General features: G+C 48.0%; 1 protein-coding gene across 5 annotated transcripts in view; it reads left to right on the top strand.

The window, feature by feature from the left end:
* Nucleotides 1-26,662, top strand: part of STK31 (serine/threonine kinase 31) — a 369,252-nt gene that overhangs the window by 100,079 nt on the left and 242,511 nt on the right. For all 5 annotated transcript variants that reach the window (XM_040352870.1, XM_040352874.1, XM_040352872.1 and 2 more), the window contains one exon: nt 10,655-10,729. In XM_040352870.1, the coding sequence (XP_040208804.1) occupies nt 10,655-10,729 (75 nt within the window). The remainder of the gene's footprint in view (nt 1-10,654; nt 10,730-26,662) is intronic.

Below are 26,662 nucleotides of genomic sequence, written 5' to 3' on the forward strand. Positions count from 1 at the left end.
GGGGCCTTAAATATTTCCACACTGCAGACATGGTCCACCTTGGGCTGGTAGCGCAGAATAATAGCATAGAATGATTCATAGTGGGGGTGGTAAAATAAAAGGACAAAATCAGTTTAAAAGCTAAACCCCCGAAGGCAGCTTTATAAAATATATCTAACCAATCTTCTTTTATTTTTATTTTTTTATAACGGTGCAGCTCTTGTTATACAAGGTCGGTATTATGTCTGCACTGCAGTACATTTGACTTGTACCAAAAAAAATTTTAAAAAAAATTGAACTGATTAAATTTGATTTGGAATGGATTGCTTGTAAATTGCAATTGCATGCCATTTTTTTCAAGCTATTCTGTAGTATACTAGTATAAACTTCATGCACTTGTTGTCATTGAATTTGTCATTTTGTCAGCGTAGTATATGTTATACAGTTATACTACGCTGACATGACAGCAAACGCATTCCTTTTTTTTAAAAATGCCAGTACGCAATAAAATATAATGTATATATTTATTGCGTACTGTCATGTTTTAAAAATTCATGCGCTTGCTGTCATGTCAGTGTAGTATAGTTATACTACGCTGACAAAGTGACAAATTCAATGACATCAAGCGCATGAATTTTATAGTATACTACAGAATGGCTCAAAAAATAAATGGCATGCAATTACAATCCATTCCAAATCATATTTAATCAGTTCAAGTATATTAAATCTTTTTGCTACAAGTTAGATGTACTGCAGTGCAGACAGACATTTTAAATACTAATATTGCATGGCAAGAGAAGAGTGCTGACTTGTTGTTTAACAAAGGCCAAATGGTAAGTAAGTAATGTTGGTTGACTGCTACAGATAGACCATCATTTCAGTTTCAGTACTATAATAACGTAAAAATAACACTACTAGTTGGTTTGTTTCTGTCTGTTTAACCACTTCAGCCGTGGACTATTTCGCTGGTCAATGACCGGGCCACTTTTTGCGATTCTGCACTAAGTCGCTTTCGTGCGCGGTGGTGCGACGTGGCTCCCAGAAAAAACTGACATCTTTTTTTTCTCCACAAATAGAGCTATCTTTTGGTGGTATTGCGTTTTTTATTGTTTGTGCTATAAACAAAAATGGTGCCAATTTTGAAAATTCAATATTTTTTACTATAATAAATATTTCCAAAAAATCTATAAAAAAACATTTTTTCCCCTCAGTTTAGGCCGATATGTTGTATTCTACATATTTTTGGTAAAAAAAAAATCACAATAAGCGTTTGATTAACACAAAAGTTATAGCGTCTACAAAATAGGGATAGTATTTGGGCTTTTTTTTTTTTTACTAGTAATGGTGGCGATCTGCGATTTTTATCGTGACTGCGTCATTATGGCGGGGCTCTTTTGACACCATTTTGGGACCATTGTCATTTTTACAGCAATCAGTCTTATATAAAAATGCACTGATTACTGTAAAAATTACACTGGCAGTAAAGGGGTTAACCACTAGGTGGCACTGTAGGGGCTAAGTGTGACCTAGAGTGATTCTTACTGTAGGGGGGATGGGCTATGTGTGACATGGCACTGATCTCCACTCCGGTTACATGGAGCAGAGATCAGTGTCATCGTCACTAGGCAGAGCAGGGAGATGCTTGTTTACATTAGCGTGTCTCCACATTATCTCTCCGTGAGACGATCGTGGGTATCCCTGCGGCGATCGAGTCCACTGGACCCACGGTCGGGCTCGCGGCAGGGTCATGAATGCGCCGACGGCGGTATCTTAAAGGTGACATACTTGTACGCCCATATGCCTGTCTGTGCCATTCTGTCGACGTAAATAGTCGTGCGACGGTCCTTAGGCAGTTAAGTAAGGAAAAAGCGGCAATGCTCACCGGCGAATAGTAGTAATGGTAGCCATCCAGGAGGGACTGTGCCCACTCTTGTACTTGAGTATGCTATGTGCAACCCTCTATGAAGCCGTCTCTCGGGTCCCAGCAGCGTCCGCGGGGAAGGTGCTTACGAATGCAGCGTCTTAACCGCGAGGAACGTGCACGCCGCCCACACAACAAGTGACGCCGCCAGCTGGTTCTCGCCTCACTACTGCGCATGCATGATTTTTGGAGCCATTATCGGCAAGAGTTCTCTTTCGGCAAAATGCCGAAAAGGCAATTTCCGGACGATCTGTTTCGGCGGCCGAAATTTCCGTGCACCGCTACTAAAAACCACTAGATATATATTGTGATCATATGTTACAACTATTGCACATGTTCTATGTGGTATTTATGTATTAGAGGTGATACCAAAGTCTGTGAGGTCATGCAATAATATGTTTTCCCTAGTCTTCCAGGACAGCCCTTGAGAGATGGAGTCTCCTCCCATCGACACAGGAAACACGTTACCAGCAGTTCAAAAGGCGGTCCCTCAGGTCCCTGGCCAGTCTTTGTGTTTCCTCCGTCGGAGGAACATGTTTCCTTTAGGAACATCTTTTTTGACTCCTTCTCTCAGGGGCTCTCCTGCAGGGAAAATGGGGCACACAGGGGACTGGGTCTTTTCTGTATGTGCCCAGAGAGTCTCACCTTATTTGGTGTAAGGCACGGGTACCGTCCAGCTTGAAGGAGCCGACCCGTTTTCCTTCCTCTTCCCGGTGCAGATTCAGGTCTGTGGCAGAATGGTGCGGTTCCCCCCCCAGAACGGCAGGATTCGAAAATTCGCGCCGTTCAGTGGGGCCGGAGACGCCGTTGCGTCACTTCTGCCGAAACCGCGTCATAGCTGAGCGCCGAGACTTCCTGTTCCGGGTCTCCACGAGGCGCAAGGGGAAGAGAAAAAGCCACGCTGATCCTGCATATCCCGGCCTGCCTCCAGCTGTAACGGACGAGCGGCGGGATCGGAGAAGGGACCGACCATGGAGGCGCATTCCCTATTCGCTCTGGAGGACGCAGGCACCAGCATTCCCCAGGTAGGCTGCCGGGCATGTACTCAGGGGGAATTACTAGGCATGTTTGACTGGGTGTGCTCCATGGGGGGTCACATCCCAGGGGACTGTTCTTTTGGTGGTGGTAGCACTGGTGTATCCCTCAGTGAGGGTAATTCCTTAGGAAGTTTTTCTTTTGTCTTTTTATTTTAGGTTAAAGATGCCACAAAGGAAGATAGATCTGGACGTAAAAAGTGTCCAAACTGTGGTAGCAAGTTGTCCTCTGGCTACGATAAATCTTTGTTTAAACAATGTATTGCAAAACTGTTAAAGTCTGAGGCAGATTCGCCAGTAGTTAAATTTCTGGGGTCTTTCAAAGAGGAAATGGCATCTACTTTTCAGTCCCTTAGAGATTTGATTGCAAATGTTAGTACAGTTGCTGCCACCAGTGGTTCTAATACTGTTTCACCTTCAAGTCCCACTATGCCTAGTTCCAGGGAGCCCCGTGGGGAAAGGGAGCATAGCCCCGAGTTAGATAGAGCTGAAACCTCCGAGGTAGATTCAGATCAGGAGGAAAATCAGGTCGCAACTAAAAGAGTGTCTAAATACAAACTATCTGTTGAAGAAGTAGATGATTTGTTGGGTGCCATCTATGGTACTCTAGATATTGAGGAGGAGGAATCTCAGTTATCTAGACATGACACAATGTATGCTGCCTTAGGGAGGAAAAAAGCCAGGGTTTTTCCCATCCATGAAGTCCTGTCTGACATGGTCCACAAAGAGTGGGCGGAGCCAGATAAAAAAATGTTTTTTCCAACTTCCCTTAAAAGGAGGTTCCCCTTTGACGAGAACCCAGAGGCAGTCTGGAACAAGGTTCCTAAACTGGATGCCCCACTATCTAAAGTATCCAAGCAGTCAGATCTGGCCTTCGAGGATATGGGGCATTTGAAGGACCCAATGGACAGGAAGACTGACATCGTCCTAAAAAGGGCCTGGGATGCCTCAATGGCAGGATTAAAACCTGCAATGGCTACTTCTTGTGTGGCCAAAAATCTGGAGTTTTGGCTATCCCAATTAGAAGAACATCTTAAGGCTGGTACACCTAGGGAGGAACTTCTTAAAACCTTTCCTATGCTTTTTAAAGCAACAGGTTTTATTTCAGATGCAGCTACAGATGCGGTTACATTTTCAGCCAAATCTGCAGCCCTCTCTGTGTCAGCACGAAGATCCTTATGGTTAAAAACCTGGGCTGGAGATACAGCATCAAAAACCAGGTTATGCAGTGTTCCATTCAATGGAGATCTTATTTTTGGTCCAGAATTGGATACCGCCCTAGAAAGGACGGCGGATAAGAAAAAGTCCTTTCCCCCTAAAAAGAAAAATTTCTTTCAGAAAAAGTTTTTTCGTTCCCCCAAGGAGCCAGAAAAAAACAGGAAAAGATTTCAAACCCAAAAAACATTGGGCAGGCCAAAAAGGCAGGGGGAGAGGAAGCATTCTTTTTAATCGCCCCGGTCCAGACCCCAAGCCACAGTGACGTCAAGGTCCCGGTGGGGGGGGAGACTAGGAAACTTTCTTCCCCAGTGGAAAAAGGTAACCTTAAACGAATTCGTTCTCAATGTCATCAGGAGAGGTTATGCTCTGGAATTCCACAGCGAGCCACCGTCCAAATTCCTAGTGACAAAGTTACCCAGTCACAAGGCCTTACCTTTACTAATAGGAGACATGGTGGATCAAGAAGTATTGACACCAGTCCCTATTCACGAACAGGGGGAGGGTTTTTACACTCATATCTTTGTAGTCAAAAAACCCTCAGGGAGGTTCAGACTAATTATGAACCTGCGACCTCTAAACCTCTCCATCCGTTACAAAAATTTTCGGATGGAGTCCATCTATTCGGTAAAGAATCTTCTGCAGAAAGAAGTATTCATGGCAACCCTGGATTTAAGGGACGCCTACCTTCATATCCCAATAAAGAAGGAATGCCAGAAATTTCTTCGGATGGCGATCCAGATAGACTCAAAAATCTATCATTTTTAATGCAGAGCTCTGCCCTTCGGGCTGTCGTCCTCTCCAAGGATATTTTCAAAAGTCCTAGGGGAAGCACTAGTCCCTCTGAGACTTCAGGCGGTATCAATTATACCATACCTGGACGACTTGCTCCTCACAGCCACCTCAGAGAGGCAACTCTGTCAAGATATAGATCTAACACAACGGAGTCTAAGAAATCTAGGTTTGATAATCGGCCTGGAAAAATCCAAGACGACTCCAACACAGGATATTTTGTACCTGGGTTACAGGATCCTGTCAGTAGAGCAGAAAATCATCCTGCCAAAAGAAAAGATATCCAAGATACATCATCGGATGACGACTTCAAACAAATCACAATTGTACTATAAGAGAAGTCATGTCCGCCTTGGGGCTTATGACATCAGCCATCCCAGCTGTACAATGGGCCAGGTTCCACCAAAGAAACCTACAAAGCTTTTTATTGGAACAGATAAAAACAAAGGATCTGGAGGATTTAGTGACAATCCCCAACAGGGTGAAACGATCACTTTGGTGGTGGAAGGACAAAGGGAACCTAAACAAGAGGGTTCTCTGGGTCCCTCCTATCAGGTACATTCTGACCACAGATGCAAGCAACTGGGGCTGGGGAGCTCACCTCAATGCTCTTTGGGTGCAAGGCAAGTGGACTCCAGAAGAAAGGAAGTCTTCCTCCAATTGGAAAGAACTAGTGGCAATCTTGAAGGCTTTTCTTGCCTTTCAGGACAAGATACAAGGGCACCATCTCCAAGTCCGTCCGGACAATGTGACGGCAGTAGCCTACGTCAACAAGCAGGGAGGTACCAGGAGCTCTCGCTTAATGACAGTTGCAAGACAACTTTTCGAATGGGCAGAAGTTCATCTAATGTCCATCTCTGCAGTTCACCTGAGGGGAGAACAGAACAATACTGCAGATTTTTTGAGCCGACATTTAGTGTCGAATCAGGAATGGTCTCTTCACAAGGAAGCCTTCAGGATCATAACGAGTCAGTGGCGGTGCCCAGATATAGACCTGTTTGCAACCAAGGTGAATACCAAAGTTCAAAATTTTTGCTCTCTGTACCCAGAAGATCATCCTTGGGGAGTAGATGCACTACAAGTTCCGTGGACTTTCAATCTAGTTTATGCGTTTCCACCATTACATCTTATTCCAAGAGTATTGTCAAAATTTCTAGTGGAAGAAACATCTCTAATTTTGGTGGCCCCTTTTTGGCCGAAGAGGCCTTGGTTCACGACAATACAAAATTTAACAGACCAACCACCACTGAGACTTCCCTACAGACAGGACCTTCTGTCACAAGGACCTCTCCTGCATCCTCAAATACCCATGCTAAAACTATCAGCGTGGTTACTGAGGAAGAAATTCTGAGGCAGAAAGGCCTATCAGAAAAGGTAATCAAAACCCTGTTACAAAGTAGAAAACCAGTCACCAGGGCAATCTATGGAAAAACCTGGAAGAAATTAAATTCCTGGTTGTCAGAGCAGGGTGAATCGGAAAGGAGTATTAAAAACATTGCAGGATGGTATAGACAAAGGGTTGTCCCTCAGTACTATTAAGGTCCAAATAGCAGCCTTAAGTGTTTTTCTTGAAAAGCGGTTACAAGAGGATCAGCTTATCTCTAGGTTTTGCAAAGCCGTTTCCAGGCAAAAGCCAGCCAAAACAAACACAACTCCCACATGGGACCTGGCGGTCGTTCTTAAAGCCTTTTTGGGTGCTCCATTTGAGCCCATCTCGGAGGCCTCTATTAAACTACTCACCTTGAAAACAGTGCTTCTTCTAGCAATTACCACAGCACGCAGAGTGAGTGAAATTCAGGCACTTTCAGTCAGGGAACCTTTCCTTCAAATTTTGGAAGACAGAATTGTTCTGAAAACAGACCCTGGGTTCCTGCCAAAAATGTCATCAAATTTTCACAGGTCCCAAGATATTTTACCTTCTTTTTATCAGAACGCTTCTAATAGCAGGGAGAGACGATTTCATCTCCTTGATGTAAGAAGATGCATTCTAGAATACTTGGAATCAACAAACCCCTTCAGGTTAACAGATTCCCTTTTTGTTCTTTTTTCTGGTAAGCTAGGTGGATTAGATTAGCTATTCTAGAGAGTTATAGAATAGTGGGATTAGACACTCCAGGGGGTATTAAAGCTCACTCCACGAGGGCACTTGCAACATCCTGGGCAGAGAAAGCTGGTGCCACTCCGGAGCAGATTTGTAAGGCGGCAACCTGGTCAAGTTTTTCCACCTTTACAAATCACTACAGACTGGATCTACTGTCCAGCCAGGATCAAGCCTTTGGGAGGAAAGTCCTCCAAGCTGTGGTCCCACCCTAAATCTGGTGAGTACTTGGGGATCCTCTCAAGGGCTGTCCTGGAAGACGACTAGGGAAAAATGGAGTTAGTACTGACCGGTAACTCCTTTTCCGGTAGTCTTCCAGGACAGCACGATCCCACCCTTTTATATCTATAGGTAATGCATTAAATGTATTAACCTGTTGTAGTTATATTTTGCAGTTGCATCCTTCGGTTCTTGGGGAAGACTGGCCAGGGACCTGAGGGACCGCCTTTTGAACTGCTGGTAACGTGTTTCCTGTGTCGATGGGAGGAGACTCCATCTCTCAAGGGCTGTCCTGGAAGACTACCGGAAAAAGAGGTTACCGGTGAGTACTAACGCCATTTTTAATTTTTGGCTGTGAGGTTCCGAAACTGCAGCTGGTTCTGGAAGGACGCTCACAGACGGGGAAATCACTTCCTCTACTGTTTGTGTTATGTTGGCCCATGCACTCGTCATGTACTACCCACCGCTAGCTGGCCGTGATGTAATCCCTCCCACCTACTGTGTGTGATGTAAGCCACAGATGGGGAAGTGGGCCGTGATAAGGCGGTGTGGTCATGTGACAAGTTTTGTGTGTGTGTGTGTGTGTATATGTGTGTATATGTATGTATGTATGTATATGTGTGTGTGTGTGTGTATATATATATATATATATATATATATATATATATATATATATATATATATATATATATATAATATCTCAAAACTATGAATTAACACATGTGGAATTATACATAACAAAAAAGTGTGAAACTGAAAATATAGTTCATATTCTAGGTTCTTCAAAGTAGCCACCTTTTGCAGCAGACACATCTCTAGAACTGGTAAGAGGAGACTGTGTGAATCAGGCCTTCATGGTAGAATATCTGCTAGGAAACCACTGCTAAAGAAAGGCAACAAGCAGAAGAGACTTGTTTGGGCTAAAGAACACAAGGAATGGACATTAGACCAGTGGAAATCTGTGCTTTGGTCTGATGAGTCCAAACTTGAGATCTTTGGTTCCAACCCCCGTGTCTTTGTGCGACGCAGAAAAGGTGAACGGATGGACTCTACATGCCTGGTTCCCACCGTGAAGCATGGAGGAGGTGTGATGGTGTGGGGGTGCTTTGCTGGTGACACTGTTGGGGATTTATTCAAAATTGAAGGCATACTGAACCAGCATGGCTACCACAGCATACCATAGTCATGAAAATAAAGAAAACTCTTTGAATGAGAAGGTGTGTCCAAACTTTTGGTCTGTACTATATATACTATGTGTGCGTTTTCCAGTGAGTATGCCAGTCCAGAACTGAGTTTTTATGGGCCTGGTAGCCCACTTTTATTTAAAAACACAAAAGTTCACAAATACAATAGCAGCCCTTGCAGGGGGTTCCACCATTCCTGTATCTTGCCAAATCAACTGTTTAGCCTCCTGGCTGTCATACTTGCTATCCGGCTGTTTCAGGCCTTTAGCTTAGGCCTAAATTCTGTTCCTCAGAACAAACCGTTTCCTAGAGCTAAGCTCAAACCTCGCTTACTCCTGTCAGCGTCTTGCTGCTCAATCATTAATGACATCTGCCTCCTGCAGACATGCACACAGCCCCCGACTTCTCTCTAAGGCTCCATTCACACCTAGGCGTATTTACGCCCGACGCCCGATACGCTGGAGGGGAGAAATACCATTGCCCTATATGGAGATGGTTCACATCTCCACGCCGAACGCCTGAAGCTCAAAACAAGTCCCGGACCCTTTATTTCAGGCGGCTTCGGCGTTCGGCATAGGAGATGTGGACCTGGGGGTTAAAATCGCAGCGTTTTGTCGCCGCAAATCGCGGTACAAAACGCCATATATATATTCAACGATAATCATGACTGCTGATCCATGATACCATGGTCAGTTTACATGCCTCAGTTATTCTGTTGTGTTGAGTCGGTTACTCTCCCCTTTTCCTGCCTGTCAGCTCCTCGTGTGAGAGCCAATCACCCTCCCACCGCTGTTCCGTGTGGCTGCAAAGTCACTGAACACAAATTCTGGCATTCCCTCTGTTATAGCAACCTTTTATATTTGAATATTTTTATATTTTTTTTAATTATGAAGCTAGATGCCGTATTTCACAGCGCCCCTGTACAGTCATGTGACCTCCTGACTGAGGTCAGAGGGGGATCTCAGCCACTCCTGCTGAGCGACAGGCAGTCACGTAAGAACACTACATTAGGTATTTAGCTTCATAATTAAAAAAAAAAAAAAAAAAAAAAAGATTTGTGTATTAGCTTTTTAACCACTTAAGCCCCGGACCAATATGCTGGCTAAAGACCCAAGGGGTCTTTACAGTTCGGGACTGCGTCGCTTTAACAGACAATTGCGCGGTCGTGCGACGTGGCTCCCAAACAAAATTGGCGTCCTTTTTTTCCCCACAGATAGAGCTTTCTTTTGGTGGTATTTGATCACCTCTGCGGTTTTTATTTTTTGCGCTATAAACAAAAATAGAGCGACAATTTTGAAAAAAATGCAATATTTTTTACTTTTTGCTGTAATAAATATCCCCCAAAAACATATCTAAACATTTTTTTTTCCCTCAGTTTAGGCCGATACGTATTCTTCTACCTATTTTTGGTTAAAAAAAATCGCAATAATCGTTTATCGGTTGGTTTGCACAAAATTTATAGCGTTTACAAAATAGGGGATAGTTTTTTTGCATTTTTATTTTTTTTTATTTTTTTTTTACTAGTAATGGCGGCGATCAGCGATTTTTTTCGGGACTGTGGCATTATGGCGGACACTTCGGACAATTTTGACACATTTTTGGGACCATTGTCATTTTCACAGCAAAAAATGCATTTAAATTGCATTGTTTATTGTGAAAATGACAGTTGCAGTTTGGGAGTTAAACACAGGGGGCGCTGTAACATTTAGGGATCACTGTGTATGTGTTTACTAGTGTAGCGGGGTGTGGCTGTAGGAATGACGTCACCGATCGAGTCTCCCCTATAAAGGGGATCACCCGATCGATGCGCCGCCACAGTGAAGCACGGGGAAGCCGTGTTTACACACAGCTCTCCCCGTTCTTCAGCTCCGGGGAGCGATCGCGACGGAGCGGCTATAAACAGCCGCGCCGTCGTCCCGGATCGCTCCCCGAGCGGACCCGACCTCCACATGTACCGGGCGGGGGGGGGGGGGGGGGTTCCCGATCGGACCCCCCACCCACGTCTAGCAGAGGACGTACAGGTTCGTGATTGTGCCTGTCCGTGTCATTCTGTCGACGTAAATGTACATGAGGAGGTCGGGAAGTGGTTAATAAGAGGTATGCCAGTAATTGTCCTCACTGACTTGACAAACACTTTAATTATGATGCATAAGTAATGATTTTGCAGGTTAATGGAGAATGAATATACTGACAGATTGTATTTTATTTATAGGTTTATGGTGGAATGTTCTCAGCAGACAAGTGCTGGTATAGATGCAAGTTGCAGCAAGTGGTTAATGATGAACAGGTAAGAAAAAAACTTTTATTGAAAACCTTGTGGCACTGTCCCAGAGTGTAAAATTTTTATTCTGCAGTATTGCCTCCTGAATGCTTGCTAACCACCTTTCATAGCCCCTTTCAAAGAAATCCACTGCATGGTGGTGGTGGGGGGATTTGGAGTAGTAAATGATACTGCTAGTGTTTGAAGAATGCCTTTGGCCCCTTTCACATCTGCAGATTGTATGTCTGCTTTTTCATCCATCTGTTTACGGATGAAAACAGGATATATAGTGGGGCAAAAAATAATTTAGTCAACCAATTGTGCAAGTTCTCCCACTTAAAAAGATGAGAGGCCTGTAATTGTCATCATAGGTATACTTCAACTATGAGAGACAAAATGTGGAAAAAAATCCAGACAATCACATTGTCTGATTTGGAAAGAATTTATTTGCAAATTATGGTGGGAAAATAAGTATTTGGCCAATATCAAAAGTTCCTCTCAATACTTTGTTATATATTCTTTGTTGGCAATGACAGAGGTCAAACTTTTTCTGTAAGTCTTCACAAGGTTGTCACACTGTTGCTGGTATGTTTGCCCATTCCTCCATGCAGATCTCCTCTAGAGCAGTGATGTTTTGGGTCTGTCGCTGGGCAATACGGACTTTCAGCTCCTTCCAAAGGTTTTCTATGGGGTTGAGATCTGAAGACTGGCTAGGCCACTCCAGGACCTTGAAATGCTTCTTACGAAGCCACTCCTTCATTGCCCAAGCGATGTGTTTGGGATCATTGTCATGCTGAAAGACCCAGCCACGTTTCATCTTCAATGCCCTTGCTGATTGGAGGAGGTTTGCACTTAAAATCTCACAATAAAGGGCCCCATTCATTCTTTTATTTACGCGGATTAGTCGTCCTGTTCCCTTTGCAGAGAAACAGCCCCAAAGCATGATGTTGCCACACCCATGCTTCACAGTAGGTATGGTGTTCTTTGGTTGCAACTCAGCATTTTCTCTCCTCCAAACACGACGAGTTGTGTTTCTACCAACCAGTTCTACTTTGGTTTCATGTGACCATATGACATTCTCCCAATCCTCTGGATCATCCAAATGCTCTTGCAAACCCCAGACGGGCCGGGACATGCACTGGCTTAAGCAGGTGGACACGTCGGGCACTGCAGGATCTGAGTCCCTGGCGGCATAGTGTGTTACTGATGGTAGCCTTTGTTACGATAGTCCAAGATCTCTGCAGGTCATTCACTTGGTCCCCCCATGTGGTTCTGGGATTTTTGCTCACCGTTCTTATGATCATTTTGACCCCACCGTGTGAGGTCTTGCGTGGAGCCCCAGATCGAGGGAGATGTTCAGTGGTCTTGTATGTCTTCCATTTTCTAATTATTGCTCCCACAGTTGATTTCTTCACACCAAGGTTCTTGCCTATCGCAGATTCAGTCTTCCCAGCCTGTTGCAGGTCTAAAATTTTGTTTCTGGTGTCCTTCGACAGCTCTTTGGTCTTCGCCATAGTGGAGTTTGGAGTGTGACTGAGGTGGTGGACAGGTGTCTTTTATACTGATAAGTTCAAACAGGTCCCATTAATACAGGTAATGAGTGGAGGACAGAGGAGCCTCTTGAATATACAGGTCTGTGAGAGCCAGAAATCTTGCTTGTTTGTAGGTGACCAAATACTTATTTTCGCTTTCGTTCATAGACGGACACAGCCTTCTTTGACCTTAGGGTTATGCTTCTTCCTACCAGGAGATTTAGGCAGAATTCTACAGCACTTAAGGTGTTAAAAACCTTTCCTTCATGCCGCTCCTCCCAGGGGGCGTGGCTCCCCCAGGCATAACCCACACCCTGCTCTAGCAGCCTCAGTTTTTTTCTGCCTAACGACAGGAGAGTCAGGTTTTTTTCTTGCGATTTTTCTCGCTTTAATTGTTTTGTCCCTGCATTTTTGAATCCTGCGATTCTTCTATCAACAGCCGACTGGGTGACAGGCTGGGTCCTCGACCCTTGTAGTCCCCCCATGTTCGGCCTTCGAGCGTGTACCGGCCCTTAGCTCAGCTTTGGGACGTCCACGACAGGCCCCGTTGCTCCAGGGGCGGCCGGGGAACTTCGGTTCTAGGGCGCACATATGACCGGTCTTTTATGGTTTTGTCACAGTGTGTCTGGCCGACAGCCATGCCGTTCACGGACGTTGGTTCTGTCTGGGATACCTCCAGCCGGGTAGTCGCAGGACGGGTAAGTAGTGGCCTCTTATTCAGGTAAGTGGTCTGGCTGGAATGTTTCCCTTGGGAGGTCGACTGAGGGTTTTTCCCTGCTTTCCTCTCTCCCTTATTCCTCTCCCTCCTTCCCTTTTTGGGTGACGGCTGTGCGGGGGGGGGGGGGGGGGGGGGTTCATGTCACTGGACCCGTGGTGTAGCAGGGGCTGTGTGTGTCACTGCAGGGGACTGTGGTGTTCACTTCTGGGCTTTTTACAGTGTGCTGTGTGGTGATTTTTCTTTATCGTTGCATCACGGGACACAGAGCGGCATTCATTACTATATGGGTTATATGGAGTACCTTCAGGTGATGGACACTGGCAATCTCAAACAGGAAATGCCCCTCCCTATATAACCCCCTCCCATAGGAGGAGTACCTCAGTTTTTACGCCAGTGTCTTAGGTGTTGGTCATGGTTTAGCTTGCCTCCGCATCCTTGGGATTAGGTGAGCTAACCGGTTCTGTCCAAAGGCCTCAGCGCTAAAGTGGTCAGTAACCGGGCCCCAAACCCTTGGGGTATAGCCCATAATGCTTTTCTTTTTAGAGAGCTGGACCCTGGGCCCAGAACTTAGAAACCTTTGGGGGCCTAATGTTTTCTGTTGCCAGGGTGCTATATGGGCCCAGGACAGTGGATCCTTCATAGGAACCCAGGGCCTGAAGGTCTAGACATCCCCACGGAGATGGGGGAAGATTGGGCCTCTTGCTTGGCAAAGTCCTGCGGCATGGAGCAGGTAAGTGAGGGGAAAACTTGCGGAACTTGGTTCTTAGCAGGTTTTTTCTGGGGGGTCACAGGGGACATGCCTAAAGTTATGCGCTGCATCTGGCAAACTAGTCACATATCTTAATGATAGGATGGCTCTATGTGTATTATTCCCCATAAGAAGTGACCTCCCTTGTAGTGTTGGAAAAGCATTGAGTGGGGCCTGTGTGATACAATGTGTATGTGTGTGTCAGAGAGCTGTGCTTACCTGCAAGCCTCCAGGCGATGCTCCATCAGTCTTCCTCCTCTGAGCCTGCAAAGCAGGCAAGACGCTGACCTCCTCGTGGTTCCAGCTGGAGCAGAGAGGGCTCCCTTCCCCCCAAACCCCCCCTATCGGCGGGCGCGCGCGTTCACGTGTTATAGGCGCAATTCGCGCCGTTTAGCTGAGGGGGGGAAGGGCGGGTCAGTGGCTTAAGGAAGGGGCGGCCCTTCCTTTTTCGTTCCAAACAGCTCATTCGATACATTGGAACTGGGGAGGAAAGACCAGAGCGGCAGCACGGGGCGCCGAGGACACACAGTGGCCAGAAAGGATATTGCAGTCTTCAGAAGACTGTTTTCAAGCCTAGAAATAGGCTGTTTCTTTTCCATCTCATAGTTTTTCTTTGCAATACTACTCAGGGGGACAGAATGCTTTTTCTTTCCTGGATTTGAAACAAAAAAAAAAAAAAAAAAAAAAAAGATTGAAAAAAAAAAAAAGTCATCTAGGGGAGAGGAAGCATTTTTTAGCCCCCAAACAGGTGTTTGGGCAATTAACTATTTATAGTTCCAAGTACCAATAAGCTAGCAGGTGTACCTCGGTATTGTACCATGGCATCCGGGTCAGAGGGTACAAGAGGTGGGGATTCCCCCAGAGAGTCTGAGGTCTCGGACAAAGTTATGCCGCTGCTTTCCCCACAGGGAGCCTTGGGGCCATCGGGATCTGGGGCTGGAGCTGGCGCGGGTCAGTCCAACCCTAAGATAGTCACGGACGAGGTATTACTCACCTCTTTAAAGGAGATGGAGAAAAGAATGGGAAAGTAAACGGATTAGATCTCCGTCGCCCGAGCGCGGACCCTCAGAAGAGGAGGTCCTTTCCTCAGGGGAATTGGACGACCTCTTGGACAAGGACCAAGTAGGTTCAGGGGTCGAAGATCCGGATACAGAGGAGTCTGGAGCAGTCTCCCAAGGGGAGAGCTGGTGGATTCAAGCCTTAACGGACTTGGTCCATAATGCATTCAACTTGCCAGTACCAGATCTCCAGGTATCGACGGTTTCAGCTTTGGGCTCACTGAGGGCGCCTCAAAGCAATGCAGTGTTTCCGATCCACCCTCTACTAGAGGGAGTTTTGTTCCAAGATTGGAACAAACCAGATAAAATCTTCTTACCACCTAAAAGATTCTCTGCCCTATATCCTATGGAAGATAAATTTTCCAAGAAATGGGCTACTCCTGCAGTGGACGCAGCCATCTCATGTATTAACAAATCATTAACATGCCCTGTAGAAAACATACAGGTATTCAAGGATCCAGTTGATAAACGCTTGGAAGCACTACTTAAGAACTCCTTCACTACTGCAGGGGCAGTAGTACAGCCAGCTGTGGCTGCGATTGGGGTTGCTCAAGCATTATCGGATCAAGTTAAGCAGATGCTTAAACTTATTCCTGCCCAGCAGGCAGAAGAATTTTCGGATGTCCCTAAAGCCATATGTTTTACGGTAGACGCAATTAAGGATTCTATCCAGCAAGCGTCACGTTTATCGTTATCCCTTATCCATATGAGAAGACTCTTATGGTTAAAAAGCTGGGAGGCCGAGCCCCCATGCAAGAAACTCCTGGTAGGGTTCCCCTTCCATGGAGGACGACTCTTCGGAGAAGACCTAGATAAATACATTCAGACCATTTCAAACGGCAAAAGTACTCTCTTGCCAACTAAGAAGAAGTTTCAGGGGCCTGCGTTTAAACGACAGTACTCCCCTGGGCAGGGGCCCTCTAATGCCAAACAGTATCGACGGCCTCCTGCGAAAGCAAACTTCGGCTTCAACAGCAAGTCACAAGGACAGGCGGCTAGAGGCAGAAAGCAGTGGTTTCGCAAACCAACAAAACCAGCCCCCAAGCCGACCTTATGAAGGGGCGCCCCCACCCACGAAGGTGGGGGGAAGGCTGCGACTCTTTTCAGAGGTCTGGGAAGCCAGCATTCCCGACGAGTGGGTACGGTCTTCCGTGGCCACGGGCTACAAATTAGATTTCCTAAAGTTTCCTCCTCCTCATTTTCAGACATCGAGGATTCCAAACGATCCGGAGAAGGGAGCCGCATTAATGTCGGCATTAAATCATCTACTTTCCCAGGAAGTAATAGTAGAGGTACCAGTCCTGGAACAGGGGCTGGGTTTCTACTCCAACCTATTCATCATCCCAAAGTCCAATGGAGATGTCAGGCCAATTTTGGACCTAAAGATGGTAAACGCATACCTAAAAGTCCGCTCATTTCGGATGGAATCCGTGCGGTCAGCAGCTGCCACACTCCAAAAGGACGACTTCATGGCGTCCATAGACATAAAGGATGCCTACCTTCATGTTCCAATTTATCAGCCACATCAAAGATATCTACGCTTCATGGTGGCTTCACGTCATTTCCAATTCGTGGCGCTTCCCTTAGGGTTGGCTACGGCCCCCCGGGTGTTCACGAAGGTCCTAGCTCCAATCCTAGCCAAGCTAAGGATCCAAGGGGTCACGATCCTAGCATACCTGGACGACCTCCTAGTCATAGATCACTCGTCTCCCGGCTTGGAGCGAGCAGTGGCCCTCACGGTCCAATACCTCGAGAAGTTCGGCTGGGTCCTAAATCGAGAAAAGTCAGCTTTCCTGCCCACAAGGCAGTTGGAATATCTCGGCATGAGATTAGACACAGAACAACAAAGAGTGTTTCTACCTCTGAGGAAGGTCAAAGCCATCAAGGAATTAATCCTACTGGTTCTAAGCAAGAAGGAACCGACTATTCGCCTATGTATGAGGTTACTAGGCAAGATGGTGGCCACATTCGAGGCGGTACCATACGCCCAGAGCCACACTCGCATCCTGCAGGCAGCCATCCTGTCAGCATGGAGCAGAAGGCCACAGGCCTTGGATATCCCGTTGCCGCTCTCATCAAGAGTCCGACAAAGTCTGTGTTGGTGGTTAGACCCTCAGAATCTACTGAAGGGGAAGTCTTTCAGCCCAGTGGCTTGGAAGATAGTGACCACAGACGCCAGCCTGACGGGCTGGGGAGCAATTTTGGATGGTTGCACTCGCCAAGGTACTTGGGCAAAGCCAGAGAAGCAGTTGCCCATCAACATCTTGGAGCTCAGAGCTGCTCGACTAGCCCTCAGGGCTTGGACGTCAAGATTGCAGGGGTTCCCGGTGAGAATTCAATCAGACAATGCCACGGCCGTGGCATACATAAATCACCAAGGGGGAACCAGGAGTCAAGCCGCTCAGAGAGAGGTGAGCTTGATTCTCCTATGGGCAGAGGCTCATGTGCCCTGCATATCGGCAATATTCATTCCAGGAGTGGACAACTTTCAGGCGGACTTCTTAAGCCGCCAGACTCTATTGCCGGGTGAATGGTCTCTGCATCCACAAATCTTTCAAGCACTCTGCCAAAGATGGGGAGTGCCGGACGTGGATATCATGGCATCGAGACTCAACAAGAAGCTAGACAGGTTCATGTCCCGCTCAAGGGATCCGATGGCCTGCGGAACCGATGCGTTGGTTTGCCCTTGGCATCAGTTCAAACTTCTTTATGCGTTTCCCCCGCTCCAGTTACTACCCCGCCTGCTGCGCAGGATCCGGGTGGAGCACATACCAGTCATCCTGGTAGCTCCAGCATGGCCCAGAAGGGCATGGTACTCACTAATCTTAAGGATGGTAGTGGGAGACCCTTGGACTCTTCCTCTACGGCCAGACCTGCTATCGCAAGGTCCGATCCTCCACCCTGCCTTACGGCATCTAAATTTGACGGCCTGGAAGCTGAATCCCTGATTCTCAGGGGTAGAGGTCTGTCTCAGAGAGTAATCTCTACCCTAATCAGAGCCAGGAAACCGGTCTCTAGGGTGATTTATTACAGGGTCTGGAAGGCCTATGTAGGCTGGTGTGAGTCCAAGCAATGGCTTTCTCGCAAGTTTACCATCGATAGAGTATTAAGTTTTCTCCAGCTAGGAGTGGATAAAGGATTGGCATTAAGCACAATCAAGGGACAGATTTCGGCTCTGTCAGTGTGGTTTCAGCGGCCGCTGGCCACCCACTCGCTGGTTAAGACCTTCCTTCAAGGGGTCTTACGTATTAAACCTCCAGTTAAATCCCCGCTTTGTCCGTGGGATTTAAATCTTGTTCTGTCAAGTTTACAGAAACAACCGTTTGAGGAAGTTAGTATTTTTGGTCGCCATAGTTTCCGCAAGAAGAGTATCGGAACTGGCGGCCTTATCCTGTAAGGAACCATATCTTATTTTTCATAAGGACAGGGTCGTTCTCCGCCCTCATCCTTCCTTCCTACCGAAGGTTATATCCAGTTTTCACTTGAACCAGGATTTGGTATTACCATCCTTCTTCCCTAAACCTACTTCCAGAAAGGAAGGGTTGCTGCATACCTTGGATATTGTCAGGGCCATGAAGGCCTATCTTAAAGCTACAAAGAAGATCCGGAAAACAGATGTGCTGTTCATTTTACCGGATGGGCCCAAGAAGGGGCAGGCAGCTGCAAAGTCCACCATTTCTAGGTGGATTAAGCAATTAATCACTCAGGCCTACGGCTTGAAAGGGTTGCCTCCTCCAGTATCATTAAGGGCTCATTCTACTAGGGCCATGGGCGCCTCCTGGGCAGCACACCACCAGATCTCTATGGCTCAAGTTTGCAAGGCGGCAACCTGGTCTTCTGTCCACACGTTTACAAGATTCTACCAGTTGGACGTAAGAAGGAATACTGATACAGCCTTTGGGCAGGCAGTGCTGCAGGCTGCAGTTTGAGACCCTCGGATTCCGGGGGCTCCTCTTTTTTGAGTTAAATTTAAAATTTAAGATTATTTTTCTCAACTAAGTTGGATTTATTATGATTTGAGTATATCTCTAAATTAAATCCTTTTGTCTTGGAGATGTTCTCCCTCCCCTCATTGTAAGCATTGCTTTGGGACATCCCTTATAGTAATGAATGCCGCTCTGTGTCCCGTAATGTAACGATAAAGAAAAAGAGATTTTTAATAACAGCTTACCTGTAAAATCTTTTTCTTGGAGTACATCACGGGACACAGAGCTCCCACCCCTCTTTTGGGGACCATTTTGGGAGGCATACTGCTTGCTACAAAACTGAGGTACTCCTCCTATGGGAGGGGGTTATATAGGGAGGGGCATTTCCTGTTTGAGATTGCCAGTGTCCATCACCTGAAGGTACTCCATATAACCCATATAGTAATGAATGCCGCTCTGTGTCCCGTGATGTACTCCAAGAAAAAGATTTTACAGGTAAGCTGTTATTAAAAATCTTTTTTTTTTTTTGTGTGACAGTTTGTTGTACACTGTCTTTAAATCTGCGTCACGGCGGCCATTTTGCCGGAGCCACGCTTTATATAGCTCGGCTGCTATTTTCTTGTGGTCCTGTGCTGTTTTTTCAGCTTTCGGCGGACATTTTGCCTTTTTGCTTGGCCTCTTGTGACGGTTTCGGCGGTGAAAAAAGACCGCAAATCCATCTGAGACAGACGCAGCGCTGCACAGCTTTTCTCTCAGCACTACTAGTCCTTCACAGACCGCACTGTACCGGGAGGATGGTGAGTCCCAGGGGCCCCCCATACTGTTCTAGCGGGCAGGAGGTGACCTGTGTTTTTTTTTTTCCTGCTTTGGCAGTGGGGGTGACACGGCGCTGGCACTATGGAGCCTGAATCAGGCCCCTCATTCCTAACAATGCCTGAGTTAAGCCGCAACGCCCCTATCCCTGCCACATCTGTTGAGGCAATGTCGGCTGTCCTGGAGTCCTTTCTCACCAGGTTTGAAGCAGCTAGTGCCCGGATGGGGGGTAAAAAGCGCCCCCTCCCTGAGCCTGCTTCTGGGGATATCTCTGACACAGGCCCTGATTATGCTATTGCTGGTTCTGTTGGGTCTGAGGATGCGGGCTTAACCCACATGGACAGCGAGGATGACTCTGCTGCGGAGTCGGCTGACAAGGAATTTGTTGGAGCTCTTATTTCTGCGGTGCGTGAGACTCTAAGATTGGAAGATGTGGCGGAGACACCAGCAGTGTCGGTCCCTTTTAGGTTCCGCAAATCGCCACGTACCGCCAAAGTGTTCCCTTGTGTTCCTTATTTGGACAATATGTTATACAAGGAATGGGATACACCGCAAAAAGTTTTTACTGTTCCTAAAAACTTTGCAACCCGTTACCCCCTTGAGGGGGACTTCTTGAAAAAGTGTGTCTCGCCTCCGTCAGTGGACCCTCCCGTGTCCAGACTGAGCAAGGCTACTACGTTGCCTGTGGAAGGGGCTCCTGCTTTCAAGGACCCTGCTGATAGAGTGGAGGCTGTGGCCCGCTCCCTATTCACGGTAGTGGGTTCGGCGGTGAGGCCGGCTCTGGCCGGAACCCTGGTGGCTCAGACCCTGACTGAAAGGGCGAAGCTCCTACTGCAGGAGCTGGAAGACCAGGGCGCTTTCGAGTCCTCTAGGGACCTGGCTGAACAATTTGGTTCAGGGTCAAAAATTTCTCTGCGAGGCGGCCATGGATGCGATACCTTTGCTTTCCAGGGCTTCCGTCTACGCAGTGGTTCTGCGCCGCCTTGTGTGGCTGAAATGCTGGTCGGCTGACCAGTCCTCTAAAAAGGCTTTGGTGGATTTGCCCTTTAAGGGCGAACGTCTTTTTGGGGCGTCCCTGGATGACATCATAAAGGATGCCACGGGTGGTAAGAGCACATTGCTCCCACAGTCTGGGAAGGGTAAGGAACCTCGCCGCAAGCAAGGCCCTACTTTTACTACCCCTAAGCGTTTTTTCCGTGCACCCAGCACAGCGGGAAAGGGTCCGCAAGGTGCTAATGCCCCCGCTGCAGGGCAGAAGCGCACCTGGTTCCGCAAGCTTAACAAGCCTGCGGACAAGCCTGTTTCCGCATGAAGGTCGGCCCCCGCCCGGGTCTCGGGTGGGGGGACGACTTTGCGGATCGGTGGAAGTCTCTTCTATCCAACCGTTGGGTTTGCGAGGTGGTTGCCTCGGGGTTCAAGATAGTTTCTTGGTCCTCTCGGCGCTTCAGCGTGCCCCCTTTGAGGACATTCCGGAGATCCCTTTGCTGACTCTGTCGCAGAAGGTGGTCTTTCTGGTAGCTATTACCTCTATCAGACGGGTGTCTGAACTGGCGGCCTTGTCCTGCAAGGCCCCCTACTTGGTCATCCATCAGGATAAGGCGGTGCTGCGCCCGCAGCCCTCTTTTCTTCTGAAGGTCGTTTTGGCCTTTCACATTAACAAGGACATTGTTCTATCCTCATGTCCTCAGCCGAAGAACCCCAAGGAGGCCACTTTACATTCTCTGGATGTGGTTCGGGCCCTTCGAGTTTACTTGTCGGCGACGGCTCCGTTCCGGAAGTCGGACTCACTGTTCGTGTCAGTGTCTGGTCCCAGTAAGGGCCTGGCAGTCTCGTCGGCCACCATTTCCAGGTGGATCCGACAGGTTGTGCTTCAGGCCTATGCCCTGAAGGGGCGGGCGCCTCCTTTTCGGGTCACGGCGCATTCGACCTGGGCGATCGGGGCCTCTTGGGCTTTTCGACATCAAGCCTCTGTGTTACAGGTGTGTAAGGCGGCGACCTGGTCGTCGGTCCACACTTTTTCAAAGTTTTTATAAGGTGGATGTGAGTGCATCTTCTGATGCCTCCTTCGGCCGCAGGGTGTTACAGGCGGCAGTTTAAGGTTGGAGTTTCTCCGTTGAGTAACTCCGGTTTTATTTGGGGTGTAACTTGTTTTTTGCTGTGTTGTTTTTCCCACCCCTCGAAAAAAAAATTGACACCGCTTGGGGACGTCCCTAAGGTCAAAGAAGGCTGTGTCCGTCTATGAACGAAAGAGAAAATAGGATTTTTGTACTCACCGTAAAATCCATTTCTCTGCGTTCATAGACGGACACAGCACCCACCCCTCCTTTGTTTGTACTGCTTGTTACGAACTGAGGCTGCTAGAGCAGGGTGTGGGTTATGCCTGGGGGAGCCACGCCCCCTGGGAGGAGCCGCATGAAGGAAAAGTTTTTAACACCTTAAGTGCTGTAGAATTCTGCCTAAATCTCCTGGTAGGAAGAAGCATAACCCTAAGGTCAAAGAAGGCTGTGTCCGTCTATGAACGCAGAGAAATGGATTTTACGGTGAGTACAAAAATCCTATTTTCCACCATAATTTGCAAATAAATGCTTGCCAAATCAGACAATGTGATTGTCTGGATTTGTTTCCACATTTTGTCTCTCATAGTTGAGGTATACCTATGATGACAATTACAGGCCTCTCATCTTTTTAAGAACTTGCACAATTGGTGGCTGACTAAATACTTTTTTGCCCCACTGTGTGTATGTATGTATGTATGTGTGTGTGTGTATATATATGTATATATGTATATATATATATATATATATATATATATATATATATATATATATATATATATATATATATATATATATATATATATTAATATTAATGTGTGTGTGTGTGAGAATCTGGCTATTAACATATACACACAAAGGACGTACGCCGTCGTAAGTCCGAATGTGAACCGTCGGATCTATGCGCCTGATTCTTAGAATCAGTTACGCATAAATTTGGCCAAGATACGAGCGGCGTAAGTCTCCTACGCCGTCGTATCTTGGGTGCATATTTACGCTGGCCGCAAGGGGCGCTTCCGTAGATTTCCGCGTCGAATATGTAAATTGTATAGATACGCCGATTCACGAACGTACTTGCGCCCGCTACGCCGTTTACGTTAGGCTTACGTCTGGCATAAATGGATGGTGCATTGGCTAAGAAACCCCCTGCAGGCCTTGGAGTCTCAAGAAAAACCGATTGGAGGTGGTAGTTTCAGTCAATGCGACTCTGCGACTGGTGCAGCCACTGGTTGAACTTGGGGTTGCGGATTCGGGGTTCCCAACGAGGTCTGAAGCTGTTTAAAGCGGGAAGCCAGATCCTGTAGGAATCGCATCACCGGAGTCTGATTAGCTTCATGCATCTCGAGTCTGCGAACAATGCCCTGTAATGGATTGTCTGCAGAGAGCGGCTCGTCGGCCGGGTTCATGGCTGTTCAAACTGTCAGGTCACCTGTGGCCAGGTGACAAATGCACCCCGTTTGGAGACAGGGGTGCACCGCAAGGTAGTGAACCTAATAGCCAACTGCTGCAGATGGACAGGAAACGTGAGCCCAAGATTCCCCAGGGTGCTGAGTCTAAGGTCCAGCAGGTGTTCACCAGAGCCTCTAGTGGCGAGGATGGCCTTCGCTGCAACTGAACCCAGGTCGTGGCCCCTGAGGTCCCCCAGGTCACGCTCCGTAGGGAGAGAGGGGAAGCAGCCACTGAGGACAGAAAGGATAGTGATGGGCAAGCCGAGGTCGGGGCAACAGGCAGACGAGGGTAACCAAGGAACAGGCCAAAGGTCAGGGTCACAGGCAAACAGGAATGTTCAGAGGTGAATCAAATTCGGTACACAGGAAGGTAAACGTAGCACACGGCAGACAGGTACACAAGCAAACAAAGTTGAACAGCAAAGCAGACCTGCAGTGCAACAGTTAAGACTTCCTGGGATGGCCTGGGGTGGGGCCATACAGGGAGGAGAGATGATAAAAAGACAGCCAGAAGAGAGTCAGGGCTCTAATGGACACATGAGGAGACATTATTGCATGTCCATGACACAAAACTTGCTAAGTTGCGGGGTAATTTTTGCCCGTTCCGCAGGAGGAGAGGTTTCAGGGATTTTATTCGAATCTGTTTGTGGTCCTGATGAACAGGGTCCGTCCAATCTTTGACTTCAAATCCCTGAATGCCTTCATGGGAGTGAGGAAGTTCCGCATGGAATCCATACGCTCGGTGGTAGCTGCGCTCCATCCGGGGGACTTTCTGGCGTCCTTGAACATCAAGGACTAGGGTTGTCCCGATACCACTTTTTTAAGACCGAGTACAAGTACCGATACTTTTTTCCAAGTACTCGCCGATACCGATACTTTTTTTTTTCAATGTCATGTGGCAGTTTGACAGATGGGGACTGATACGTGGCACTGACAGGTGGCTGGCACTGATAGGCACTAATAGGTGGCTGGCACTGATAGGTGGCACTTGTGGGCACTGAGAGATGGCACTAATTGCACTGATAGGTGGCACTTGTGGGCACTGATTGCACTGACAGGTAGCTGGCACTGAAATACTGCGAAAAATTACACTGAATTTATATAAAAAAAAAAAAAAAATGCTGCAACGCCTATCTTGGTACATCCTGCACTCCGCTGCAGCAAGCAGCAGCATACATCTTGTTACACCCAGCCTATATAGACAAGATGTCTGCTGCTGCTTACTGCAGCGGAGTGCAGGGTGTACCAACATGAGTGTAGGGACGTTCAGCTGCTGACATGTTACACAGACCCCTCCCCCTACAGTGCAGACCCCCCCCCTCCCCCTACAAAACAGACCTCCTCCTTACAATATAGACCCTCCCTTACAATACAGACCCCCCCCCCTACAATAGACACCACCCCTACAATAAAGACACCCCCCCTCCTACAATACAGATCCCCCCCCACTTCAGACCCATAATGTTGTGCACCTCGGCTGCTCAGATGACCAGCAGGTGGCATGGCGGTGACAGGGAAGCAGTGACACACAGGCTGAAGCCTGGCTTTGCGGGGGGGGGCCCGTCACACCTGGGACCCAGCCGTGGCTCTGACAAATCTCGGCTGTGACTGTCTCACAGTCACACAGCCGAGCAGACCGCAGCCGCCTCCCCCTCCTCTGTGTAAACTACAAGTGCTGTTCGCCGTGCACAGCACTTGTAGTATACACAGAGGAGGGGGAGGCAGCTGCGGTCTGCTCGGCTTTGTGACAGTCACATATTGGCAGGCTAGTGCAGTATAGTGGTTGGCTACAGCAGTTTGGTGGCTGGCTAAGGCAGTATAGTGGCAGGCTAGGGCAGTATAGTGGCGGGCTAGGGCAGTATAGTGGCAGGCTAGGGCAGTATAGTGGCAGGCTAGGGCAGTATAGTGGCAGGTTAGGGCAGGCTAGGGCAGTATAGTGGCAGGCTGGGGCAATATAGTGGCAGGTTTGGATAGTGGCAGTCTGGGGAAATATAGTGGCAGTTTAAAGCAGTATAGTGGCAGTATAGTGGCAGAATGGGGCAATATAGTGGTTGGTTAAAGCAGTATAGTGGAAGGTTAGGGTGATATAGCTAGGGATGGTGATGAAGACTTCTGGGCTGCTGTGTGCACTCATCCCCTTTTCCCTTCTTCAGCTGCCAGATCAACCTGAGTAAAGGAGTCTGTGGGAGGAGTCAGCCACACCTCCGACCAACTGCGGCTGCCTTGGTAGCTAGTGAAGATCCCAGAGGGAAAACCTAAACGTATTAGATGACAGGGGAGAGGTACAGCTTCTTTAGGGTAGGAGATCACAGCCGCGCTGGACTGACTCGGGGGGGGGGGGGGGGGGGGGTCCGTCGTCACACCCGGGACCCAGCCGCTGCTCTGACAAATCTGTCTGTCACCTCCCCCTCATCTGTGTATACTACAAGTGCTGTGCGCCGTGCACAGCACTTGTAGTATACACAGAGGAGGGGAAGGCAGCTGCGGTATGCTCGGCTGTGAGACTGTCACAGCCGAGATTTGTCAGAGGCAGCGGCTGGGTCCCGGGTGTGACAACGGAAACCCCCCCCCCCCGTCAGTCCAGCGCGGCTGTGACGACGGACCCCCCCCCCCCTCCGGAAAGCCAGGCTTCAGCCTGTGTGTCACTGCCTCCGTGTCACCGCCATGCCGCCCGCTGTCTCCACGCTGTCCTCTTCAGTCGCACCGGCCCAACACCCCCCCCAGCGTGTGCTGCCCGCCCCCTCTACAGCAAAACTCCGCCTGCACTCCCCCCGCCCTCTCCTGCCTTCCCCAGACACTGACTCCTCTCCAGCCACTCTACATAAAAAAAAAAGTATCGGGGAAGCATCGGGAGCATTTGCGCGAGTACGAGTACTCGCGCAAATGCTCTGTATCGGTCCCGATACCGATACTAGTATCGGTATCGGGACAACCCTATCAAGGATGCATACTTACGTGTCCCAATTTGCGCAAGTCACCAGATGTTTCTGCGCTTTGCGATGGGGGGAAGACCACTATCAGTTTGTGGCCCTTCCCTTTGGCCTAGCGTCGGCACCAAGAGTTTTCACCAAGGTGCGCATACCGATTCTAGCTTTGCTTAGACAGCGAGGCATTGCTATCGTGGGCTATTTAGACGATCTTCTTCTGATCAACTTCTGGCTCAGAATTAGAGGATGTTGTGTCTATAGCCAGCCAGACCCTCCAAGATTTTGGGTGGGTGTTAAACATTTAGAAGTCGGTACTGGTACCGTCTCAGCGTTTTGAGTACCTAGGGTTGATTCTGGACTCCTCGGAAGCGAAAGTATTTCTTCCCCTGGACAAATTGGAGACTCTTCAGTCTACAGCGACGGTGTTGGCAAATGGTCGTCCCTCCATTTTTACATGCAAATCCTGGGCGTTACGGTAGCCTCCTTTTTGAGGCGGTACCGTATTTTCAACACTCGTGTATTGCAGAGGGAGATCCTGTCCAAGTGAAACAAATCTCCATTATCTCTGGATCGCCAGATTCAGGTAAGTCACCTAGTCAGTCTCTCTGAATTGGTGGCTGAGATCCCCGGCTCTTCGGTCCCGGAAGTCGTTTCTTCCCTTCCAGTGGCCGGTGATTACGACGGACGCCAGCCTCGCGGGTTGGGGGGGAGGGGCATCTGGGGGTCCAGTCGGTCC

Source organism: Rana temporaria, chromosome 5 (assembly GCF_905171775.1).
Source record: "Rana temporaria chromosome 5, aRanTem1.1, whole genome shotgun sequence".
Lineage (NCBI taxonomy): Eukaryota > Metazoa > Chordata > Amphibia > Anura > Ranidae > Rana > Rana temporaria.